Source organism: Tamandua tetradactyla, chromosome 8, assembly GCF_023851605.1.
Source record: "Tamandua tetradactyla isolate mTamTet1 chromosome 8, mTamTet1.pri, whole genome shotgun sequence".
NCBI lineage: Eukaryota > Metazoa > Chordata > Mammalia > Pilosa > Myrmecophagidae > Tamandua > Tamandua tetradactyla.
The window spans coordinates 10,616,931-10,641,080 of NC_135334.1; the positions used below are offsets into that span (position 1 = coordinate 10,616,931).

A 24,150-nucleotide genomic window follows, 5' to 3' on the forward strand; every position below is an offset into this window, starting at 1 on the left:
AAATATAAAAAATGTTTTTGCATGCGGAAGAACAAAGGAATGTCAATACTGCAGGGTATTGAAAATAGATGGTAATTAATATTTCAAATTTCTAACTTATGTGCGAGACTAAAGCAAAAAAATGTTTATTTGGTACAAAATTTATATTTTGACCAGTGCAGTTCCTAATATAACTTATGTAGACAGCTTAACTGAACACCATAAGTACATGGAACCTTGAGTAGGTCATGAGATTTTGTTGGTTTGTCCAGGGTGACTTCCCGATAAACCCCAGAGTGATTTGACCAGTGAATAAAAAAGTATTTGCAAAGTCCCCTTGGGGGAATGGTGAGAAAGGGAAAATTCAACTTCTCCAAATTGAGTTCTTGACAGTCTCACAAATAGTGGGGACAACCAAAGCAACAGGCTGAGCCCCCAATCTTGGGGTTTCTTCATATGAAACTTAATCCCACAAAGCATAGGTCAAGCCTACTTAAAATTAGGCCTAAGAGTCACCCCCAAGAGAACCTCTTTTGTTGCTCAGATGTGGCCTCTCTCTCTCAGCCAACACAACAAGCAAACTCACCGCCCTCCCCTTGTCTATGTGGGGCATGACTCCCAAGGGTGAACCTTCCTGGCAACATGGGACAGAAATCCTAGACTGAGCTGAGACTCAGCATCAAGGATTGACAAAACCTTCTTAACCAAAAGGGGGAAGAGTGAAAAGAGACAAAAATAAAGTGTCAATGGCTGAGAGATTCCAAACAGAGTCGAGAGGTTATCCTGGAGATTATTCTTACACATTAAATAGATATCACCTTGTTAGTCACGATGTAATGGAGAGGCTGAAGGGAACTGCCTGAAAATGTAGAGCTATGTTCCAGCAGCCATGTTTCTTGACGATGATTATATAATGATATAGCTTTTACAATGTGACTGGGTGATTGTGATAACTTTGTGTCTAATGCTCCTTTTATCTACCTTATCAATAGACGAGTAAAACATATGGAATAAAAACAAATAATAGGGGGAACAAACGTTAAATTTAGTTTGAAATGCTAGTGATCAATGAAAGGAAGGGGTAAGGGGTATGGTACGTATGAATTTTTTTCTGTTGTGTTTTTATTTCTTTTTCTGAATTGATGCAAATGTTCTAAGATGGTAATGAATATGCAACTATGTGATAATATTGTGAATTACTGATTATATATGTAGAACGGAATGATCATAAGTTAAGAATGTTTGCATTTGTTTATTTTTATAAAAAATTTAAAATTAAAAAAAAACTATGCCTAAGAGTCACCCCTAGAGAACCTCTTTTGTTGCTTAAATGTGGTCTCTCTCTCTAAGCCAACTGAGCAGGTGAACTCCCCTGCTACGTGGGACACGACTCCAAGTGGTGTAAATCTCCCTAGGAACATGGGACAGAACTCCCATGAGGAGCCAGTACCCAGCATTCTGGGGCTGAGAAAGCCTTCTTAACCAAAAGGGGGAAGAGACAAATGAGACAAAGTTTCAGTGGGTGAGAGATTTCGAACAGAGTTCGAGCGTTTACCCTAGAGGTTATTCTTATACATTGTATAGGTATTCCATTTTAGTTTACGGTGTATTGGAGTGGCTGGAGGGAAGTACCTGAAGCTGTTGAGCTATGTTCCAGTAGCCTTGATTCTTGAAGATGTCCGTATAAAGATAATAACTTTTACAATGTGACATGTGATTGTGAAAACCCTGTGTGTTTGATGCTCCTTTTATCCAGGATATCAACAGATTAGTAACAAAATATGGATAAATAAATAAATAAAAGGTGCACAAAGGGTAAAATAAATTGGGTAGATGGAAAAACTAGTGGTCAATGAGAGGGAGGGGTAAGGGGTATGGTATGTACGAGTTTTTTCTTTTTATTTCTTTTTCTGGAGTGATACAAATGTTCTAAAAAATGATCATGGTGATGAATACAAAACTATGTGATGATACTGTGAGCCACTGATTATATACCATGTATGGACTGTATATGTGTGAAGACTTGTCAATAAAAATCTTTAAAAAAAATTATCTGGAAGGTAAGGGTGGGCGTGCAGAACAAGATGGGATCTGTGCTGGTTAACTGTAGAAGTTGACTACTGAGTATTTTCTCTACTTTGCACATCTGACATTTTCCACAGTTTAAAAAAAAAAGCATAATTTAAAAAAAGAGTGGGAGCAGTGCAAGTGTAGCTCAGTGGTAGCCCTGGGTTCGATTCCCGGCCCATGCACTTTCTCAAACAAACAAACAAGCAAACAAGCAAATGAAAAACCAAATCAAACAAAAATACCAAAAACCGGTGCTGCAGTAAGAGAATAATCACATGGAAAAAAAATGAAATGTGACCCCCCCGCCATAAGAATAGACAGCAAAAAAAAAAAGACTGGGGGAGAAATCCACAAGGTTGACAGTTATTTGGAAAACAGAACATGAATGATTTTTTTCCCCATTCTACTTTTTGTATTTTTCACATAAGTATCATTTTTGTAATGGAAAACATAAATAAGCTATTTAAAGCAAGGCAGCTATCTTGGTCTCTGGACATACTCTATCGTCTCTAAACAGGCTGAACAAGACTGCCCAGAATTTAATAAGGTCAAAACATCCAGATAAAAGCATTTCTCATCTCTTTATCAGTTAACTACGCTGACACTCTTGGAGAGGCCACCTTGTAAGGACAAGCATGGCCTTTAAATATAAACTAGCCAAGGGTATAAACGCATAAAATAAAACATTAAAGACCAATCTAACAAAAATAACTAATGACACAGTTTCTCTTGATAGGGAGAGTTTGGGGTCAAAGATCTTGAATGAGTAAAGCTGACCTTCCTAATTGTTAGATGTGCCACAGAATAATGATCTCTTCAGCCCTGTGGCCACTAAGGCAGCAGACCCCAGCAGCCAGGGCCCCCAGGCCAGTAGCCTTCTGTGGACCACCTCCAGTTTTCCTCAGTGATACAGTACTTCTTTTTCCAAAAGTGACATGATATGAAAAATGTTTGGGAAGCATTGGTTTAAGCCAGAACCTATCTTGCTCATTATTCAAAAACTGAATAAAAGTATAATGAAGGGCTACTACTACTGGAATTTCTTTAAAATGATGGCATGACAAAAGGACAACACATTACAGGTCTACACAACTGTTTTCTAATATTTTTTTTTCCTAGTTCATCCCATCCCATGTTCCACTTAGGAAATCTTAAGGTATACTCCAACACTATCTTAATTAAGTAACCTCCCCCCAAAAATGCTAACCCAGTGGCATGGTTAAATTCTGGGGACAAGAGGAGAAGAATCATTTTCTATGGCAATGCTACATGTATTCAAAGTTAAGTCAGAAATAAGGTGCTAGAGATGTTATTCCATTTGTTAAATTCGAAAGAGATGCAGTAGTGTCCATGAACACTAGCTGTAAGGCTCTTCTTTTAAGACAAGAAACTGAAACTCTCATTTGTTCAGGTCACAAGCAGAACTAATCCTAGGGCACACGTCTCCTGGCTCCAAACTACTGCAATTTCCAGGGTATCTCCCGAGAGTTCCTGTTAATTGCTTCTTTTAATCTCTCTGAAACCAATAAACAATGTCCAAATACTTCCTGCTCTTCAAGGAAACTGAACCTCTGGTTAATCTACAACTAGTCATATCATATTTAAGAGACCATAATGTAATCTTATGCCACCAATTAACCTTAAACGTGTGAAATACCAAGGCAGCCCTTTTGATCTTGCACAAGATTAAGAAATATACGTAAAAACTAATTAACACATTCTTTATACAGTTTTTTTGGGGGGGGCTCATATTATGATATAGCAAACTCTATACAAAAAGCCATGTTTCAATAGAACTATACTCTGTAAGAATTAAGACCTGGCTAATGGTGTTTCCTTCCTCACACTGGAAAACAATCCAGACAAGAGGAAGTCTCCAACCGAAAAGAGAATGGGAGACTGATGTAGACGTGGAAAAATTCACTGCCTAAAAAAAGAATCAACTGAATGGGAAAGAGGAACCAAGCACTGCAGAGCCAAAAACAGAAAGGCATATTTGCATAAATTCTTGTATACTCAGAGCAACTTCAATTTGAACCACCAAGTGCCCAGAGTCTTAAGAAAAGCATTAAAAGAAGTTGTAATTTTAGTATCCCATACTGGCTAAAGCTGTACTGAAACCTAACAAACAAAAGCTTGTTTCTTCAAATTGAAAAACCCTTCACATTTCCCTTACAAAGTATCAAACCAAGAAAAACCCAAAAGTTTTCTCCAGAAAAAAAGTGACCAATGTTTTCACTTTTGGACACTACAGTGTGTGCCTTAGGTTAACCTGAAACCCAAGAAGAATACAAGCTCTTTGTCCCTAACAATGACATCTGAGTTGTTGGTTCATCTTGTTTCCTGACACAGAAGGCCGATTTTGCAAGAACAGGTATCATTTTTTCAAAGCCACAGGGACAGGTTAAGGTGGAAATAGGTTATCCCAGCCTCCCCACAAAACCATAAACGTACTACACCCAAAAAAGGTCTGTAACTACTGTAACGGCATGAATTCAACTTTTAACGCCCAAATTTCAGGGTCTAGTATTTGAGACCTATAATTTTTGTCCTCATTAGAATGCAGCAAATTCACCTCTGGGTAAAGGGAGTTTGGTCGTACCTAAGGAATGTGTGCTTTGCAACTGTCTGGTGAAATCAGAACCTAGGTTTGGAGCGTATCAGTAAAAGCTAAGAATTATTTCAGGAAGCAATTTTCTCAAATTTTTTAGATCTATGCCTTCCCTATGAAATTATGGGAAAAAAGCAGAGACAGGCTGTTTCTGAATCTCTCCTGGAATTCTTCACATTTTTATCTCATTCACCTGTCTGATTACAAAACATACACAAGTCTTCTCTCCCATTATTCACAAATGTGTTTACCCCCACCTCCATTCTTCAAGTCACAAATGACAACGGAAATAAGATAACTCAAAATAGACACACGTAACACATGACAATGATGCAGTTCAACAATCATCTAATAAATATTTATTTATACTAGGTGCTAGGTGTGGGGATTAAAAAAGAGCAAGTCCTCAAGGGACTCCCAGTTCAACACCTGCTGCCTAAGAGACACTATGTAACTCATAACCAATTCCAGCTCAAAGGACAGTACCCTCATTGAAAAAAAAGAGCCCTGAACGAGGCATGACCTCAGGCCTGATTGCCTAGAGGCAAGTTTCTCGTTGATTTCTCTGCTACCAAAGCTCCTGCCTTTTCATTCTGTCTTGCATTCAACTGCCGGCTTCATTTCTAGAATTCCACTTTCAAGGAGTCTCTCTCCTGCTCACGTAGCTACCAAGACTCCCCATTACTTATGGAACCTAGTTCAAACTGTTTCTGCGCTTCAAATCCCCAACAGACTAACTCCACTTTTATCTATTCAACTTAATTTCCTGCTCGAGATGGCTCCTTTCGGCCGATCCCTTTTGGAGGGGTACGGCCCAAACCTCACGTTACCTACTCCCACTCCTCAGAGAGCCTTAATTCGAAGCAAATGTCAGTACAGATTCATTAGTACTCAGTGCACATTTTAGGAACTCGGCTTTAGGTTTCTTCTTAACAAATAGCAGATATGTCCCCAGGCATTTTAACATTATCATCTAAACCAAATGTTCATCTTCCCAGCTGCCCCTCGGTCGATTCGGAGGGTGTCGCTTGCAGTTTGGGGATGTGAATCGCATCAAGACAGAGACGAAGAGGGGATGTGGGGCGGATGCCAACTATGGAGGGGAAAAATAAAGGAAGAAGAATGTAGAAAAGGAAAGACCACGCTCCCTCACTTTCACTCTCTTTTTCCGTAGAAGCAGGGAAAGGTGAAGCTGATTGGAAACCCAAGGTGCTCCCCAGGGACTAAGGGCTGGAATCCCTGAATAACGGAAGGACACTCATCACCTTTGGGAGAAGACAGGCTATAACGTGAAAGAGGCCCGGAGTCGGAAGTGAGAGGCGGAGAGGCTACAGAAATCCGGGCACCTCCGAAGATGGAGTGGTAAGGATACGCGAGGGCTACGGCGCACCCCTCCGGGTGTGCCGGACACCGGTGATGCGGTTGCCAAGAGGGACGAGCTGGGTGCCCGAAAAGGCGCTAGGCTAGCGTTTGAGGGGCCGACGCTGAGGGGCGCGGGGGCGGGTGCTGTCGTCGAGATGGGGCATTTCACAAAGAGAGACACTGCCTTCTAGGGCAGTGCTCTTGAAGAATGAAATTCTGGAGACCCGAACAACGTTCAGGCGTCGAGGTGCAAACATCCCCGGATCCCAGCCCGCTCTCCCCACCAACTCACCGGTTCTCCTCCAAACGCCACCGCTCCAGCAGCAGCTACCGGCCCGCGCAGCCGCACTGAACGCGCACGCCCTCACATGACTAGTCCTAGCACCGCCCTTGTCCCCACGTGACCGGCGGAGACCCCCCCCCAGGCTCTAGTCCCCGCCCCCACTCTCTCCCTACCTCCTTTCCACGTGGTCTTAGCTCGCCCCTCCTTCCCTGTCAAGATGGCGGCGCCCACATGTAGCGCACCTGGCCTCTGGGTACGGGCTACCGGTCACCGTTTGGGGAGTTTCTTCACGGTCTTCTGTAAGCCATTTTGTTCCTCCGCTGCTGCCTCTAGACCCCTGAATGCCCAGCAATTGGCGGAGAGGCTTCGAGCCCAGACCAGGGAGCAAAACACTAAGGAGGAGCCGGTGAGTTTGGGACCGCAACCTCCAAGAGGCAGTGCGCTCTCTGGTTTTCCAGGCGAGGAATGAGGAAGGAGGGTTCTCTGACAGATGTGAAGTAACTGTCAAAGACCTGCGTGGGGAGAAAGGAGAACTAGTAGAGGGAACAGGTGAATAGAGGTGCGATATCTTCCCGTGGGCTGAGTATTTGGCTCCTGATGGACGCACTCTTAAGCCCCACTTGGGTGCACAGGTTAGACAGGCAGCACCCTTGCGCAAATTAAGCGAGGAGGGCGCGAGTCTGATATAAAGATAGTCATTCCTCACCCAGATGCTCACGCAGACCTTACTGAAGTCCTCTACAAACATCTCCCCGCCCCTTCCATGTCTAGGTGCTTACAAACCCTGTTCAGCGGAGGGTGCGAGAACTAGTGCGGTTCACACAGCAGCTGCAGCGAGTCCACCCCAACGTGCTTGCCAAGGCCCTGAGACGAGGGATTCTTCACCAGGACCAGGACCTTGTGGTCGTCAATAAGCCCTATGGTCTTCCCGTCCACGGTAAGGTAGGAAAGGGAGGAGGCAGCCTGCATCCCTTGCGAGGCTCTTCCAGGCTTGCATTCAAACTAATCAAACCTCTGTAGAGCATTATTCTAAAACAAGGCATCACTTGAGATTGCAGAGATAAAATAAGACTTCCAAAATCAATCGTAACTGATGAATTTCAGGCACTGTCCATCTGTCAGTTATCTAAGCATCTGGCAGTCAGCAGTCATTCATGGAGTGCACTGTGGCAGACCCACGGTGATTACTATAGAGAAATACAAAGGCAGTGGGATCCCTGTTTTCAAGTAATTTCTATCAAAACTGGGGGAAGAGATAATATACAAGGAAGTACATATATGTGAAATACACATATAAGGGTGTTGGAATATACCTAACATAAAACCCCAATACCTGGAACTTTATGGATGCACAAATATTTTTGAATAAATGTTGAATTTAGTTGTCAGAGAAAAATAGGGCGAGTCAGGGAAAGAGAAATAGCAAAAAAGGATTTGCAAAAGGGTTTTGCAGAGGAAAAAGGCAAATTTTAGCTAGAGGAAGGGAATGCTTTCTTGGGAGGTATGGAGAAGACTGTGGGCATAAAGACAAGGAATTAAATTAGCCATTGCCAAGTGCTTTGCTTTGTGTGGATTTCCCTCTCTTAATTCTCACAACAGTTTCTTGCCTTCCCATTCCAATTTGATAGTTATTATCTAAATGTTTACATTTTGTAGGTGAGAAAAGAAAAGGTTGGAGAGATTAAGTAATCTGTCCGAGGCCAAAGGGCTAATTAGGAGAGTCCATAGAGTAGAACCCAGGAATGTCTGACCCCAGTGTCCATCCTTTAACCACTCTGCTTATATAGTGCACTGTATTTATCTAATGAAATATTAGACTACTCATTTTAATTGCCAATTTTAGGATGAGTACATAAATAGGTTTTTTGTTTTTTTTTTCTCGTTTAGTCCTTTATTTTAGAAGAAACATTTCTAAATTTTTAAGTGGTCTTTTTTTTTTTTTGATACAAAGTTGGTGGTTTACAGAACAATCAGCATAAAATACAATATTTCCATATACTGGTGTGGTACACCCATATATCGGCGTGGTACATTTGTTACAATTGATGAAAGGAATTTTTATAATTTTGCTATTAAGTATAGTCTATGGTTCACTTAGAATAGACAGCGCATTGTGTTGTGCAATTCCATGAACTTTAAAAAAATTTTTATTCTAGTACCATATATATAATCTAAAGTATTTCCTGTTAACCACAAACAGATATATAATTTAGTGCTGTTAATTTTGTTCGTAGCATTCTACCAACACCACCATCCATTAGCCAAATTCTACTAACATCCCAAATAGAAACTCTATACATTTTCAGCATTAATTCCCTTTTACCTATTCCCACCCCATCCCCTTGTAGCCTGTATTCTAGATTCTGACTTTGAGTTTGCTTTTATTCTAATTATTTTGTATTAGTGAGATATTTATCCTTTTGTTTTTGGCTTATTTCACTCAGCATGATGTCTTAAAGATTCATCCATGTTGTTGTGTTGTATCAGAACTTCATTTCTGTTTTGACTAAAGATCTGTTTTATCTGATATGACTATAGTTATCTCAGGTTTCTTCTCTTTACTACTTGCATAGTGTGTATTTTTCCATCCTTTCACTTTTAACCTTCTTGTGTCTGGATTTAAGGTGAGTATCTTGTACACAGACAGCATATGCTTGTGACATGCTGCTGCTGCTTTTTTTTTCTCTTGGGTAGGCGCTGGGAAACAAACCCAGGTCTCCAGCATGACAGGTGAGAACTCTGCCACTGAGCCACCATGCTCCACCCGACATGCTTTTTTATCCTTTGTGCCAGTCTCTGCCTTTTGAATGGAGAGTTTAATCCATTTGCCTTTAAAACCACTACTTATAGTGCAGGACGTTATTGTGTCATTTTGCTGTTTAGTCTTTGTAAACTATACACCCTTTTTCCCTCCTCAATTCTTCTGTTAATGCCTATTTTCATTTTTATTTGAATTTTTGTATTGTACTATTTTGAGTTCTTTTCATTTCTATGTGGATATAATTTTCATTTATTTTATTTGTCGTTACTATGAGGTTAAAATTTAACATCCTAAATATACAATATTCATATTTGATTTGATACCAACATGTCTTAAATAGCATATACATATAGTGTTCCTATACTCCTGTCTCCCTACCTTTTTTTTTGGTACTTGTAACAAATTATATCTCTGTATGTCATATTCCAATACCATAGATTTATCATAACTGTTATGTATGTGCATTTTAAGCATCTGTAGAAAGTGAGAAGTAGAGTTACATACCAAAAAATAAAATATAATATTACTGACATTTATAATCACCCAAATGGTTATTTCTTTGTGTCTAGTATCCTTTCCTTTTGTTCTGAAGGACTTCCTTTAGTATGGCTGTAGGGCAGGTCTGGTGGTGATAAAATCCCTCCATTTTTGTTTATCTGGGAATGTCTTATTCTCTCCCTCATTTTTGAAGACAGTCTCACCAGATATAAAATTCTCGTTTACATTTGTTTTCTTTCAGTAATTTAACATTTCAACCCTCTGTCTTCTTTACACCATGGATTCTGATGAGAAATCAGCATTTATCTAATTGGGACTGCCTTGTACTTAACACGTTGCTTTTCTTTTGAAGCTTTCAGAATTCTCTCCTTTTCCTTTGCGTTCAGCAGTTTGATGATTATGTATTAGGGTGTATTTTTGTTTCAGTTTATCCTGTTTGGTGTCCTTTGGGCTTCTTGGATGCCCTTAAGTCCTTTGAGTAGATACCTAGCAGTGGTATTGCTGGGTCGTAATCCATTCTGCCATTCTATGTCTTTTGATTGGGAAATTCAGTCCATTAACTTTTAGTGTTATTACTGTTTGGATAATATTTTCCTCTACCATTTTGGCTTTTGTATTATATATATCATATCTGATTTTCCTTCTTTCTACACTTTACTCCATACCTCTCTCTTCTGTCTTTTCATATCTGACTCTAGTGCTCCCTTTAGTATTTCTTGCAGAGCTGGTCTCTTGGTCACAAATTCTCTCAGTGACTTTTTGTCTATAAATGTTTTAATTTCTCCTTCATTTTTGAAGGACAATTTTGCTGGATATAGAAGTCTTGGTTGGCAGTTTTTCTCTTTTAGTAATTTAAATATATCATCCCACTGTCTTCTAGCTTCCATGGTTTCTGCTGAGAAATCTACACATAGTCTTATTGGGTTTCCCTTGTATGTGATGGATTGTTTTTCTCTTGCTGCTCTCAAGATCCTCTCTTTCTCTTTGATCTCTGACATTCTAACTAGTAAGTGTCTTGGAGAACACCTATTTGGGTCTATTCTCTTTGGGGTGCGCTGCACTTCTTGGATCTGTAAATTTAGGTCTTTCATAAGAGTTGGGAAATTTTCAGTGATAATTTCTTCCATTAGTTTTTCTCCTCCTTTTCCCTTCTCTTCTCCTTCTGGGACACCCACAACACGTATATTTGTGCGCTTCATATTGTCATTCAGTTCCCTGATCCCCTGCTCAAGTTTTTCCATTCTTTTCCCTATAGTTTCTGTTTCTTTTTGGAATTCAGATGTTCCATCCTCCAGTTCACTAATTGTAGCTTCTGTCTCTTTAGATCTACCATTGTAGGTATCCATTGTTTTTTTCCATTTTTTCTTCTTTGTCCTTCACTCCCATAAGTTCTGTGATTTGTTTTTTCAGATTTTCTATTTCTTCTTTTTGTTCAGCCCATGTCTTCTTCATGTCCTCCCTCAATTTATTGATTTGGTTTTTGAAGAGTTTTTCCATTTCTGTTCGTATATTCAGCATTAGTTGTCTCAGCTCCTGTATCTCATTTGAACTATTGGTTTGTTCCTTTGACTGGGCCATATCTTCAATTTTCCAAGCGTCATCCATTATTTTCTGCTGGTGTCTGGGCATTTGATCAGATTTCCCTGGGTCTGGGACCCAGCTGGTTGAAAGGTTTTTCTGTGAAATCTCTGGGCTCTGTTTTTCTTTTCCTGCCCAGTAGGTGGCGCTCGTGGCGCTCATCTGTCTGCGGGGCCCACTAGTAAAAGATGCTGTGGCTCCTTTAACTTGCCAATCCGAATCTCGCAGTCGGCCTGGGAAACCGCGCGTGGAGGGGGGGGTCGCCGGCCGCAGCTTTGGGGAGTGCTGGTCCAAATTGCCCAGCTGGCCCGAGACGCCAAGCGTGGCGGGAGGGCCCAGCTATCCAACGTTCCCAGTCAGACCGGGGAGCCACGTGCGTGGAGGGGACCCCAGTCGCCAGCCACCCAGGCCGGGAAAACGCGCGCCCCTCGGGTATCTCACCGCAGTGGATTCTCCCTGCCTGTTCAGCCGTTCCAGAATGGGGTACGCTGTCTTTTTGGTCTCTGTCGTGGCTCCGGGAGCTGTTTCGTATTGTTTCTGTTTCTTTAGTTGCTTTTCTGGAGGAGGAACTAAGACCCGCGCGTCTTACTAAGCCGCCATCTTCTCCGGAAGTCCTCCATAAATAGGTTTTGTTTTGTTTTTTTTTGAGTATGTCTAAGGGGAAAGCCACATGCCCTGTAAAACTGCTTCTTAAACTTTGATGTGGTATGAATTACTTGGGCATCTTGTTCAAATGCAGGTTCTGATTTAGTTCTTTGAGTTGAGAGCCTGAGATTCTACATTTCTATCAAACTCCCTGGCATGCAGTGCTGCTAATCCCTGAAGCACATTTCTAAGTAGCAAGGCTCTGGAAAACACTGACAGTCTACCAAGGACTTTTTTTTCCCAAGTAGAGTTCTTTGGTAGAACCTTCTCCTGGCCACTCAAACCTGTGACTTTTCCTTTCTTAGGTGGCCCTGGAGTCCAGCTCTGCATTAGTGATGTGCTGCCTATCCTGGCAAAGATGCTGCATGGCCACAAGGCAGAGCCCCTGCATCTGTGCCACCGGCTGGACAAGGAAACTACGGGTGTGATGGTGTTGGCTCGGGAGAAGGAAGTAGCACATCAAGTTCAAGAGTTATTTAGAACCCGTCAGGTGGCAAAGAAGTACTGGTATGAGGTCCATCTATGGTGGTAACAGTGACATAAATGAAGGCGTCCCCTTCATCTATTAATTCACCTAATGTCCTCCAGTACATAGGGGGCACTGCATGAGAACCTTAGAATATTATTTGTTCTGATAGAACAGTGCTTCTTAATTCTGGCTATACCTGAAAATTATTGAAAATTAATTATACAGATAATATATAATACCATTCCTGTGGTAAAATAGTCAACATATAGAACAAAAGACCCCTGGAGAATTTACCTACTTCTCCATTCTAGCCTCTTCCCTTGGTAGCAGCCACTGTAATCAGTTTGGTTGTTATTCCTCTGGCCCTTACTCTATGCATTTACATGCATGTCATTTAGATAAAGTAGATTTATATATGTATCATTATAAACATTAAACTGTGTTTTCCCACTGAACTCTGAGACTCTTCCCATGTCAGTACATATAGGTCTACCTTGGTTGTTTTTTGTTTTGTTTTTTTTTCCTGTATGCTGTATGGTGGGGGTCACATTTCATTCTTTTTCCATGTGACTACCCTGTTTTTGCAGCATACCTTTTTTTTTTTAATAAGAAAAAGAAATGTGAGCTAAGAAAGAAACCTTGTGCTCCTACCCCCCATCCAGTCAGTTTCTTTCCCCAGAGGCAATCACGGTAAAGCGCTATTTTGTGTGAACTTGTGGAGTTATGCTAGGTGTATATCAGCATATGATTGAATGGCAGCATTTTTTGCATACTGCTTGGCACCCTGTGGGTTTCACTTGGGCAATGTGTCTTGGAGAGTGTGTTGTATTCTTTTTAATGGTTCTATAGTATTCCACAGCATGAGCACATCATAATTTATTTACCTACTTCATATATTGGTCAGAGGTCAAAATTTAAATACACATTTGAAATTTAAATAGCTACTACCCAAATTGCTCTCCAAAAAGGTTATATTAACCTATGCTCTCACCAGCATGTTAAGAGCCCACATCACCATATATGTGGCTAATACGTTTTTAGGAGGTTTGCCACTCTGCTGGGGGAAAAAGAAATGTTTTTTCTCTTTCCCTGTGTACTAGTGATGTTGGCTGTATTTTCCTGTTAACTGTTTGAGCTTCCTCTTCTGGATATTGTCTGCTTATTTCTACTGTGTTGTTTATTTTAAATTTGATCTGTAAGTATTCATTTTATATTTATCTGGGGAGCTTTTTAAAAATCTGCATGCTTGTAACCCACAGACATTCTGATTCATACCTGGTGGATGTGGGACTTGGGCATCAATAATTTTAAAAAGCTCCAAAAGTGAATTCTGATGTGCATCAACTTTTAGAACCATTGTTGTTAAAGATGTGAGACATGGGGGTAAATTTAGCATAATAGCTAAGAGCTCAATAAGAACTATGTTCAACTCTCAGCTCTATCATTCACCACTGTGGCACCTTGGGCAAGTTAGGAAACTTCTCTATACTATGTTTTCTTCACATAAAAAATGGGAACAAAAAAAAATGGGAACAACAGGATTGATGGCAACAGGTAAGTGAGATAATGCATACGAAGTATTTAGCACAGTACCTGACTCATAATAGGAGCTCAAAAAAATAGAAATTATTATTATGCACACAAGTAATTGAATGTAAGGCTATAAAGAGAAGTATTATATTGTTTGTGAACACTGTCCGTGAAGTTCAGATTTGGTAACCATTTGGCAGCATCAGGCGTCATGGAGTCATTGAAACCTTTGAAAAGGTCTTGATGGATGAACAGGATTAGACATGGGAGCTGAGGAAACTTGTGGCAGTGCCATGAACACAGTGGAGTTGGGGTGGTGGGAAACAGTGCTGGAGTGTAGGCCAAAGCTTGCTTATACGGGTCTTAAGATACCAGATGTAGGAAGTGGAAGTTGGCAGTAGAACACAATAGGCTACCAATTACCATTTGCTGACTCTTTTTTTAAATGAAGCTACTTTCAGAAATAAAAACATTAGACAGTCGATTTATGTTAAGAAACCATAGCAGGGGGGTTTGTTCTGTTTCACCTTTACACATTTACCAGAGTTAAGTTAATTAACAGATAAAATATAATATATGTATGTGTGCTGACTTATTTTTGTATAGAGGACTTATTATAGTTAAGTTTTTGGTTCAAATCATCTGACTAGACTGTGAATGCCTCCAGAGCAGGGATTTCTGTCTTGGCGCTCACTCCTACCTAAACCTGTGACTCACCCCTTCAGTAAGTATTTGCTGACTGGAGATTTTTGAGAAGTAGTGTTATGTCATCAGGAATGGTAATCTGCTCGTTATGATTCAGTTTAAGCTTGATAAAATATGTCATAGAGCAGCCCAAACTGAAGGATGCCACCCACCTAAAGTGGGGTGTCCAGGTGTGAGATACTAGGTCTGGGTGGACTTTTGACCCTTGGTCAGTGACTCAGCCATAGGTCAAATCTCCTCCTGATTAACATAAAAGAGGCCTAAATTTGAGGTTCAGTTAGTCACGGTCCTACCTGTCTGTGATTTGAGGAGAGGGAGACTTCACGAGAGGAGCTGGGAATGCATTGCTTGAATGCCGCTGTGGTTCCTGGGGCTCCTTAGGGCACAGTTACTCCCCATTACATTTACCTGGCAAGTAGGGCAGGAGTGGTTCTGTTAGCTTTTCATTCAGTTCATGTATCCATCTGTTCATTTAGTATGCAGTCAGAACCTACCATATTTTATTATTTAAAAAAGAAAAGCTCTCTATAAAACCATAGCACCCTAGGGCAGGCCACGGTGGCTTGGCACGCAGAGTTCTTGCCTGCCATGCTGGAGACCCAGATTTGATTCCTGGTGCCTGCCCATGCAAAAGCAAAACAAACAAAAAAACATATCACCCTAATTTTATTTTAAATTATATACATATCCATTTTTAAAGGCTGTAATGAAATACCACATTATTAATATACTTTTTTCTATTTTTTTCCCCCAAATAGTCTACAGTGAGTATATATTTATTATTCCCCCTCACAAAAGTATCACTGCTTTTTAAAAAATAGTTTTACGGAGGTATAATTCACATACCATACAGTTAGCCCATTTAAAGTGTGCTATCCAGTCGTCGTTTAGAGCAAGCACATATTGCTTTAATGGTAAGAAAGGATGTGTGTGAAAGAATGGCATCAAGTTCTCAAGCTAAGCACCCTACCAAGTTAATCGCTGTAAGGGTGGGACTCTGCAATCTTAAGAACTGGCCACGAGAGTGCAGAACGTCCAGTGTTAGCTCTGGAAAGGCTCTGGAAAGAACTTATGCTTTCCCCTTGATAAAGCCCCAAAGTGGGTTATTCAACAGAGACATACTGATTGTCTTGAAACATGGTACTAACTAGTAATCGAGCTTATAGAGAAATTCAGAAGCGGTTAATTCGTATTCTCCAGAGCTGCAGGAGCTATTAGAAAACCTGACTGCTCTATTTTTTTTAATCTCAGATTGTACTGGGGGGCTGTGGGCAAGGGGGGAGCCTTTCTGAAGCGAGGATCTATGTGTCACCCCCAGGACCATCACTGTGCGTGTCCCCATACCCCCAGCAGGAGTTGTGGACATCCCCATAGTTGAGAAGGAGGTGCAAGGCCAGCAGCACCACCACAAGGTGGGTAAGCCACCTCCTGAGGGATGGGTTTTCTGCTCTTCCTTTGAAATCATGTCTTGATTTCTACCACTCCAGATGGCACTGTCCCCGAGCTATCGCATGGACAATGGGAAAATGGTGAAAGTGCGTGCCAACCGGCATGCACATGTGGCCGTGACTCAGTACCAGGTGCTCAGCAGCACACTGTCCTCTGCCCTCCTGGAGCTCCAGCCTGTGACCGGTGAGGACGCCTCACTTCTGCAGAGAGTCAGCAAAATCCAGCACTGTGAGCTTTGGCAAGGCCTTGTGCTTCTGATGAGTAACTGGAATTTGGAGTGGGTTGGAATTGCAGTTGACTTGTTCAAAGCTGGGCGCTCTGAATGTAGTAGGTGACAGAAGGATGCAAACAGTTTGATTGTATTTATTTTTAAATGTGCAAAAGCAATGATTTTCTTTTTTTTTTACATTTTTAAAAATTTTTATTTATACAGCATACAAGCACATACATTCTTTTTTTTTTGAGAGTATTCTTTTCATCTTTTTTAAAATTTTAATTACTAAAAGCAATTGACATACAATACGAACATTCCTTTTTTTTCCATCACATAGTTGGAAATCACATAGTTTTTTCCATCACATAGTATATTCATCATCATGATCATTTCTTAGAACATTTGCATCAATTCAGAAAAAGAAATAAAAAGAAAACAGAAAAAAATTCATACATACCGTACCCCTTACCCCTCCCTTTCATTGATCACTAGCATTTCAATCTACTAAATTTATTTTAACATTTGTTCCCCCTATTATTTATTTTTAATCCATATGTTTTACTCATCTGTCCATAAGGTAGATAACAGAAGCATCAGACACAAGGTTTTCACAATCACACAGTCACATTGCGAAAGCTATATCATTATACAATCATATTCAAGAAACATGGCTACTAGAACACAGCTCTATATTTTCAGGCACTTCCCTCCAGCCTCTCTGTTACTTCTTTTGTTTGTTTGTTTGTTTGTTTGTTTTTTTCTTAGAACAGATTTATTTTATTTTATTTTTTTAACTTTTTTTATTAATTAAAAAAATTAACAAACAAAACATTAAGAGATCATTCCATTCTACATATACAATCAGTAATTCTTAATATCATCACATAGTTGCATATTCATCATTTCTTAGAATATTTGCATCAATTTAGAAAAAGAAATAAAATGATAACAGAGAAAAAAGATTATACATACCATACCCCTTACCCCTCGCAAAGCAATGATATTTATTGTTATATAGGGCAATTATAAAAAAGACATGGCAATGATAGACTCCAAGTTCAGGATAATGGCCATCTATAGTGAAAAGAGGGAGAGTTACTTAAGAGTTGTCTGGTATTTATAAGGTTTATTTCCTAAGTTAGTGGTGCTGCTTAACTTATTATTCTTTATGTCTTACTGTAGTTGGGGCTTGCCAATTTTGCACTGTTTTGACTTGATATGATTAGAAGCCGTTCCCAGCAGAGGTTTTGTTTTTGTATTTCCTCATAAGTTTTCTTTCTCTCATTATTATGGTTATTTTTCAGGAATAAAACATCAGCTTCGAGTTCACCTGTCTTTTGGGTTGGATTGTCCCATCCTTGGTGATCACAAGTACTCAGACTGGAATAAGTTGGCTCCCCAGGTAATAATGACCTGACCCAGAATGAAATAAAATAAGGGGAGAGAGCTTATGCTTTCCCCTTGATAAAGCCCCAAAGTAGGTTATTCAACAGAGACATATTGATTGTCTTGAAACATGGTACTAACTAGTAATCGAGCTTATAGAGAAATTCAGAAGCGGTTAATTCCTGTTCTCCAGAGCTGCAGGAGCTATTAGAAAACCTGACTGCTCTATTTTTTTTAATCTCAGATTGTACTGGGGGGCTGTGGGCAAGGGGGGAGCCTTTCTGAAGGCTAAAATCAGTCTTTGATGCTACTGTTGCGGTATCAGGTGGAATCCTCATTCGTTGATGTTATTACACCCATTCTCTTGAAAGGCCGGAGCTTGGCCAACAGAGCCACCTGCCATGATCATTTTTCTCTTATCTGAGTTCTGATCCTTTCCTGGACATCCCCCAAAGAGGGCCATCCATTGTGGTGTCTTCCAGAGGGGTTAGTGTTTGTTCCCTATAAGTGAAGTTTTATGGCCCTGCCTGCTGACCAAGAAAGAGACACTAGCTTTGCTCTCAAGGATCTGTCTTTTCTTTGTATAGAAGCTACCTGTGGGCACCCTGAAGAGACTGGGGCTGGTACAGGCAAAGGCCCGCCACATCCCCCTTCACCTGCACGCCCGGCAGCTGGTCCTGCCTGCCCTGGGGTCCAGGAGGGAAGAACTCAACTTGGTCTGCCAGCTTCCTCGCTTCTTTGCACGTTCTCTGAGACGCCTTGGCTTAGAGATGCCAAGTAAGGATCGGCATGGAGATGATGAAGAGGGCCATCTGGGAGCACAGTGAAGACTGTCGAGCAGTTTGACTCCTGACATTGTCGCTCTGTGTAATGGGGTATAAAGTTGGCATCAGTGACCCCAGAAAGGACAGATTCCGTGATCAGGAACTGTATTCGTCCAACAGTAAAGCTCTTGATCTTTTAAGAAGATGCCTGTGGTTGGAAAGAACATAATGGTTAAACACATTTCATGGAACCTAGGGATTCTTTCTACCTCCAGCAGGAGAGTCTTCCTACACTGGTGACTCTTAAGCCTGGGAAGGGGATGTTTAGTGTGGGGTTGAGGTGGGGCATTCTGATAAGCAAAGAAAGCAGGTGTAAATGACAAGCAGCTGTCAAATGTAGGAAGTGGGCAGGGGACTGACAGTTGTTGGGGATGACAAACCAGATACACACTAAAGAGGGCAGATGTTGACTCCAGCTGGTTGTTGTCACATGGATTTTCTAAAATTTTCAAAGAACTCAAGAAATCAGTTATTTACGTGAAATCTCCCAGTACACTGCCAATTAAATCAGATTTTTAGAAAATTCTTTGGCAGCCAAGCAAATCATATTTGCTGATCAAATATGATCTGAAGGTTACCAATTTGCAATCTATGTTTCAAGAATAGTGGAGAAGTTTGGGGAAAGGTGCCTTCTTGACAGTTCTTGATCAGCAGTTGGCGTTGTAGATAATGTAGTTACCTGACCTTTCCAGACCAGGGGATGACTTTGGATGTAGTATCAGTTAATATGCAAACATGTAGTTATAAGGATGCTGCTGTGGCTTAATCTTCTTTGCTTAGGAAGCAAGTCTCCTGTTCTTGGGTCTCAGGAAGAAGGCCATGCCAAACACTATTAGGAATGGGGGCTACCTTGGCCTCCCTGCTCACTTGGTCCAGATGGCACCCACCTTGTTTCTGGCAAACCAGTGCATCACATTACTTTGGGCAGAATTGAGGAAAGTTGGACTGACAGCACGATCCAGCACATAGGCTCTGTGCCCCCACACTGCCCCAAGCAGCCATGATATGCTCGCTCTCTGTTGATAACTCGTCTTTCTAACACTGTTCCCGTTGTCCACAGTGGATTTAACTTCAGAAGCACTTAAGAGATAACTGCATTTATTTATATGAGGCCTAAATATATTTTGACTGTAATTCCTATCTCTAGTAAACCATGTTTCTGAAGATAGCAGTACATGAGTGTGACATTTAAGGAACATGCGTAATTGACTTTGATTCAGGAAGATGGATGAAAAGGAATTGCCCACAAAAATTCACAGAACTGTGGTAAAAGAGCAGATGATGGGAATCAAAGTTAGAATTGGGAAGTGTAGAAAAGGAGTGGCTAGTCAGGGTCCATTTGGAAAGGGAAATATTGCTTATACTCCCATTTATCCTGTTTGGTCTCCTCTCCAGTATGAATCTGTATTCTTGGAGTTTGGCTAACAGTGAGTGTTCACTCTGAAGGTGGGGTGTTCACCATTCTCAGGGAGCTTATGGTCAGCCAGGAGAAACAGGACTAAGCTGTGTGGTTCCCAAGTGAGGATGCAAGTGTGAGGCAGGAGTGATATCCCCTGGGCTGGGATGATGGACCTAGAGTGCAGGACGAATGTCTTCTGTCAGTTTGCTCACGGCTGCTGCCACTGCTGTCTTTCCCAACCCGTTCAGCTCTTCCTCTCCAGGTTTCTCCTGGTTGCTGAGATGGGAGTTCACCAGGCTATAGTGATGCTGGGTTTTTTGACTTCCTAAGCTGTTCCAGCACACAGTCCCCACTACAGAGATGGGTAAACCTCGGCCTAGCCGCCCTTTTCTGCATCTCTCTGAAGCTGTTCTGTCATATCTCTGTGTCCCCCAGAGGGGCCTTACTTTTTTTTTTTTTTTTTTTTTGCATGGGCAGGCACCAAGAATCGAACCCGGATCTCTGGAATGGCAGGCAGGAACTCTGCCACTGAGCCACCGTGGCCCATCCGTCCTTACCTTTTTATGTTGACAGAGTCATGTAGGTACCTGAGGACCAGGGTGGCAACTCAAAACAACCTAACTGTGGAGCTGCAATTTTGGGGGTAAGGGAAGATGAGGAAGGGTATTTCATTCTAGATGACCCAAAACAAGCGGAAATATTTTGTTGTCTTGACCATAATAATAATTTTTTAAAAAGTGTGTGTGTGAAGTTTATATTTGAGATAACTATTTAATTTGTAAATATAAAATGTCCTTTAAAGAGTCATTGAGCAGTTAAGCACACCAGAAGAAACTCAGGTGACACAGTTCACTTGTAATTAGTTGCCACCTGAGCACTGGTGGAGGAAACCACAATACCTTCTTCTGGGGGCTTAGGGGAGACCCACATGGGGGAAATGGGAGCCAACAGGAGTTTTCAGGGAGGGAGGGAGGGAGGGAGAAACCTGCAGGCCCCAGCTGAAGAGAGGAAGAGAGGGGCCAGCCAGGTTAAGAAGGGTGACCGTGTTGTCTGTGTCTGATCTAGTGTCAGGGCCCTGGGGTGACCTGGATGGAACCAGACACTGTTCTAGAGGTGCAGAGAAAGGAACTGCACTCAGGCCATTCATCCCAAGAGTTCTTTTGTGACAAGAAACCTGCAACAGGTGGCACCCAACCCCTCTGGGATTGGAAACTGGCAGAGGCAGGGGGCTCCACTGGGTACCCAGACCTTGCCAGGTATGAAAGTGAACAGGACCTAAACCCTGCCCTTCAGAAACTCAGCGTGGGTTCAGCAAAAGGGCCAGATAGTGAATGGTGCAGATTTTGCAGGTTCTGTGGTCCCTGCTGCAACCGCTCAGCTTTACCACTGCAGTGGGAAAGCAGCCACAGACAACACACAAATGAGTGAGGGTGGCTGGGTGCCAATAAACTTTATTAAATGAACTCTGAAATCTGAAAGTGCTATCATTTCCACATCACTCAGTGTTATTCTTTGGATTTTTCCCCAACCATTTAAAAATGTAAAAACATGCTTGGCTCATAGGCCACACAAAAACTGGCGATGAGCCATAGTTTACTGATGCCTGGTCTAATGGCCATTCCAAATCCCAGATTCCTTGGGATCAACCCCGATGGGGAACAGCCAATAGCCCGGGCTGTCTCCTGGCACCTTCAGGCCAGGTCAGACCAGGGATGAGATGTCGCAGCTGGGTACCTTCAAATGGGCTGTGCCCAAAACCTGCTCATAGCATTCCCAGGTGCTGGGTGGCTAGGGCAGGGACGAGGGCTGAAGAAGCTCTTCCTTTGCCTTTTTGTTTTTTATTAGGTCTAAAAAAAAAAGATAAATCATTTATCTGGTCTTTAATTGGATCTCAGTGGCCTGAGCACAGGGTTTCACAGTGGCTGACTTAAATATTTTATTTATTTAAGGTTTTTCTTTTTATTAATTTATTTTTTTAAAATACCAAAAAACACCAAACAAACGCAAACATTCTTAATTTTTGATCATTCCATTCTACATATATAACAGTGGCTGACTTTAATCTTTGAAAATAATCTAAAAGAAATTTCACCCAAGATTAGTGTGGCCTAGAAAGCTGGAATTACAGAGCAAGGAGGTTGGAATATGCTAAAATGAGCTTCAACTATTTTGAAAATTTAATTACAGCCAGTTAAAAGATTGGACTTTGTATTAGATCACATAATTAATAGAATAAAAATAGTTTCTCATTTTTATCAAATGAGAAAATTTTATCAAATTATTTGATAATTTGTTTATCAAAAACAAATTTATTTTTGTTTTTATCAAAATGCTACATGTAACAAGATTTTTTTTTTAAATTGCATCCTAGCATGGGAGATGACCCCTAGAGATGAGTCTGGCACTGTGGGCTCAACAATGCCATCCTGATCAAAAGTGGGAAAAAAAGTGTAACAAATAAGATATCAGTGGCTGAGAGAGTTCAAATAGAATCGAGAAGCTACTCTGGAGGTCACTTATGCAAGCTTCAGTTAGACATTGCTACTATCATAACTTGCAAAAACCAAAACCATTCCTGCCAATCCTAAGGAACACCTAGGGCATTATATAAGATTCTACAAAGGTTCCATGCACTAGGGAAACTTTCCAGAAACCTACAATCTCCAGATGGCTCCCTGGACCAGATAAGTCCTGAAGTACAGAGGGGCCAGCCTCTCCAGAACATCAGATTTATCCCCCTATCCTACATTACTGACAGCCCCTCTCAACAGGAAAAAGTCAGAATGGTCACAGTCCAAATACCCCTAAAGCGTGAGAGAAAGATCAAAGGTGATGGTGCAGTTATACGAGAAGATAGAATTTAACAAGTGGACATGACTGATGAATCAATGTATTGATACTCATTTTGGTCTCCAGTGTCTTGGAGAATTAAAAATGAAAAATTGTGGAACTATAACCCATACCAAACGTTAAAGTCTGTTGTATGACTACTTGTTAAAATGTATTTGGAAATTTATTGCTTTTTTGTATATGTTATTTTTTACAATAAAAAAAAATGTGTCCTAGATTTATAGTGAAAAATGACCATTCTTGACCATTTGGGGCTTTGTTTTGGGCTCTCCTGTGGTGGTTGTGAACTGAGATGGTCGGAGGGCAGGTCCACCTGGCAGCCCCTTGTGGAGGCAGCACATGGCTGGTGGTGATCTGATAGGTTACTTCCGGGCTGGACATGCCCTACCTAAGCCAGCAAAGCACTTTTCTCCATCCTTCCATCACCCCTTGTACTTGCATTTAATAACCTTACTCACGTCCATGCTGGGCTCCTCAAGGCCTTTGATTCCACGAACAACCCCTGTCTCATTGGATTTCTTTCTGGGCTCCACCGTGCCTTTTCCTTCAACCCTCTCCGCCTACTGCTCTTCTCCTGCCCAGCCGCAGAGCCGGGTCAGCTTTGGAGACCTCTGCCTGTGAGCTCATTCCTCAGAAATCTCTCCGGCCTGCCGTCTCCCTTCAGCCTTGGCTCTCCATCTCCATCAGCCAGTGATCTTCTCCTGGCCTCCCACCCCAAACTGCTCATCCTCTTGTTTCTCCAGACCTGTCTCTCCTCAGGGACCAGTAGAGGGATTCAAAATACAGCTTGGAGGTATAAAGTGGACAGAGTGGCCCAGGGGATCTAACGTGAGACAGAGGAGCCTCAAGGATGACTCCCACAGGTCTGGTTTGAGTTGGCAGGTAGGGGAGCACCGGGTTTGCGGGGCCTGGCGCACCCAAAGCACCATGGGAGTGTTTTTTTGGGGGGTGGGGTGGGGTGCATAGTCCAGGAATCGAACCCTGGTCTCCCGCATGAAAGGTAGGCATTCTAACTACCTGTGTGCCCTTTCTTTTTTTGGATGCTGTATCATGGAGTTACATGTCTTTGCTTTTCCATGTTAGTATCCTGTTATTGTAGCACCATTTGTTGGATCTTTGTTTGTTCAGACAGTGACCACTCAGGATGGAGGCAACCAGAGCGCAGGGCTGAGGTGGCAGGTTCTGGAGCCAGACAGGTGTGGGTTCAAACCACAGCGCTGCTAGTTCTCGGCTAGACCTTGGGTGATTAACTTATCTGAGCCTCCAGGTTCCTCACTTGCCACATGGAAATAACTACAGAACCTACATTAGAGTTACTTTAAGGAGGAAGTAAAACGATGCATATCATGTCCCTGAAGAGCTCGGACACATAGGAAGACCTCAAATGATGTAACACATTAGGTCAAAACATATCAAATTGCCATTTTAAAACATCTTTGTTGAGATATTCACTTATCATTAACTTCACCTTTCAAAGTGTATTTACCCAATGGTTTTAGTATATTCTAAGAATTGTGTAACCATCACCGGAGACTAA

The 24,150-nt window shown here is 41.6% G+C and overlaps 2 protein-coding genes across 4 annotated transcripts in view; one reads left to right on the plus strand and one right to left on the minus strand.

The window, feature by feature from the left end:
- Positions 1-6,420, minus strand: part of FAM118B (family with sequence similarity 118 member B) — a 120,629-nt gene extending 114,209 nt beyond the window's left edge. For 2 of the 3 annotated variants that reach the window (XM_077112500.1, XM_077112498.1), the window contains exon 1: positions 6,315-6,412. The gene's annotated coding sequence lies outside the window, so the exon portion shown is untranslated. Of the gene's footprint in view, positions 1-6,314 lie in introns of all 3 variants that reach the window. The other variant, XM_077112499.1, reaches the window with a different exon arrangement.
- A 74-nt stretch (positions 6,421-6,494) lies between these two features.
- On the plus strand, positions 6,495-21,226 carry RPUSD4 (RNA pseudouridine synthase D4). Its single transcript, XM_077112501.1, has 7 exons — positions 6,495-6,711; positions 7,077-7,242; positions 12,093-12,294; positions 15,810-15,903; positions 15,979-16,123; positions 17,459-17,556; positions 18,128-21,226. The coding sequence occupies exons 1-7, from the start codon at positions 6,523-6,525 to the stop codon at positions 18,365-18,367; spliced, it is 1,134 nt and encodes a 377-aa protein (XP_076968616.1). The 5' UTR covers positions 6,495-6,522; the 3' UTR covers positions 18,368-21,226.
- The last annotated feature ends 2,924 nt before the right edge of the window (positions 21,227-24,150 follow it).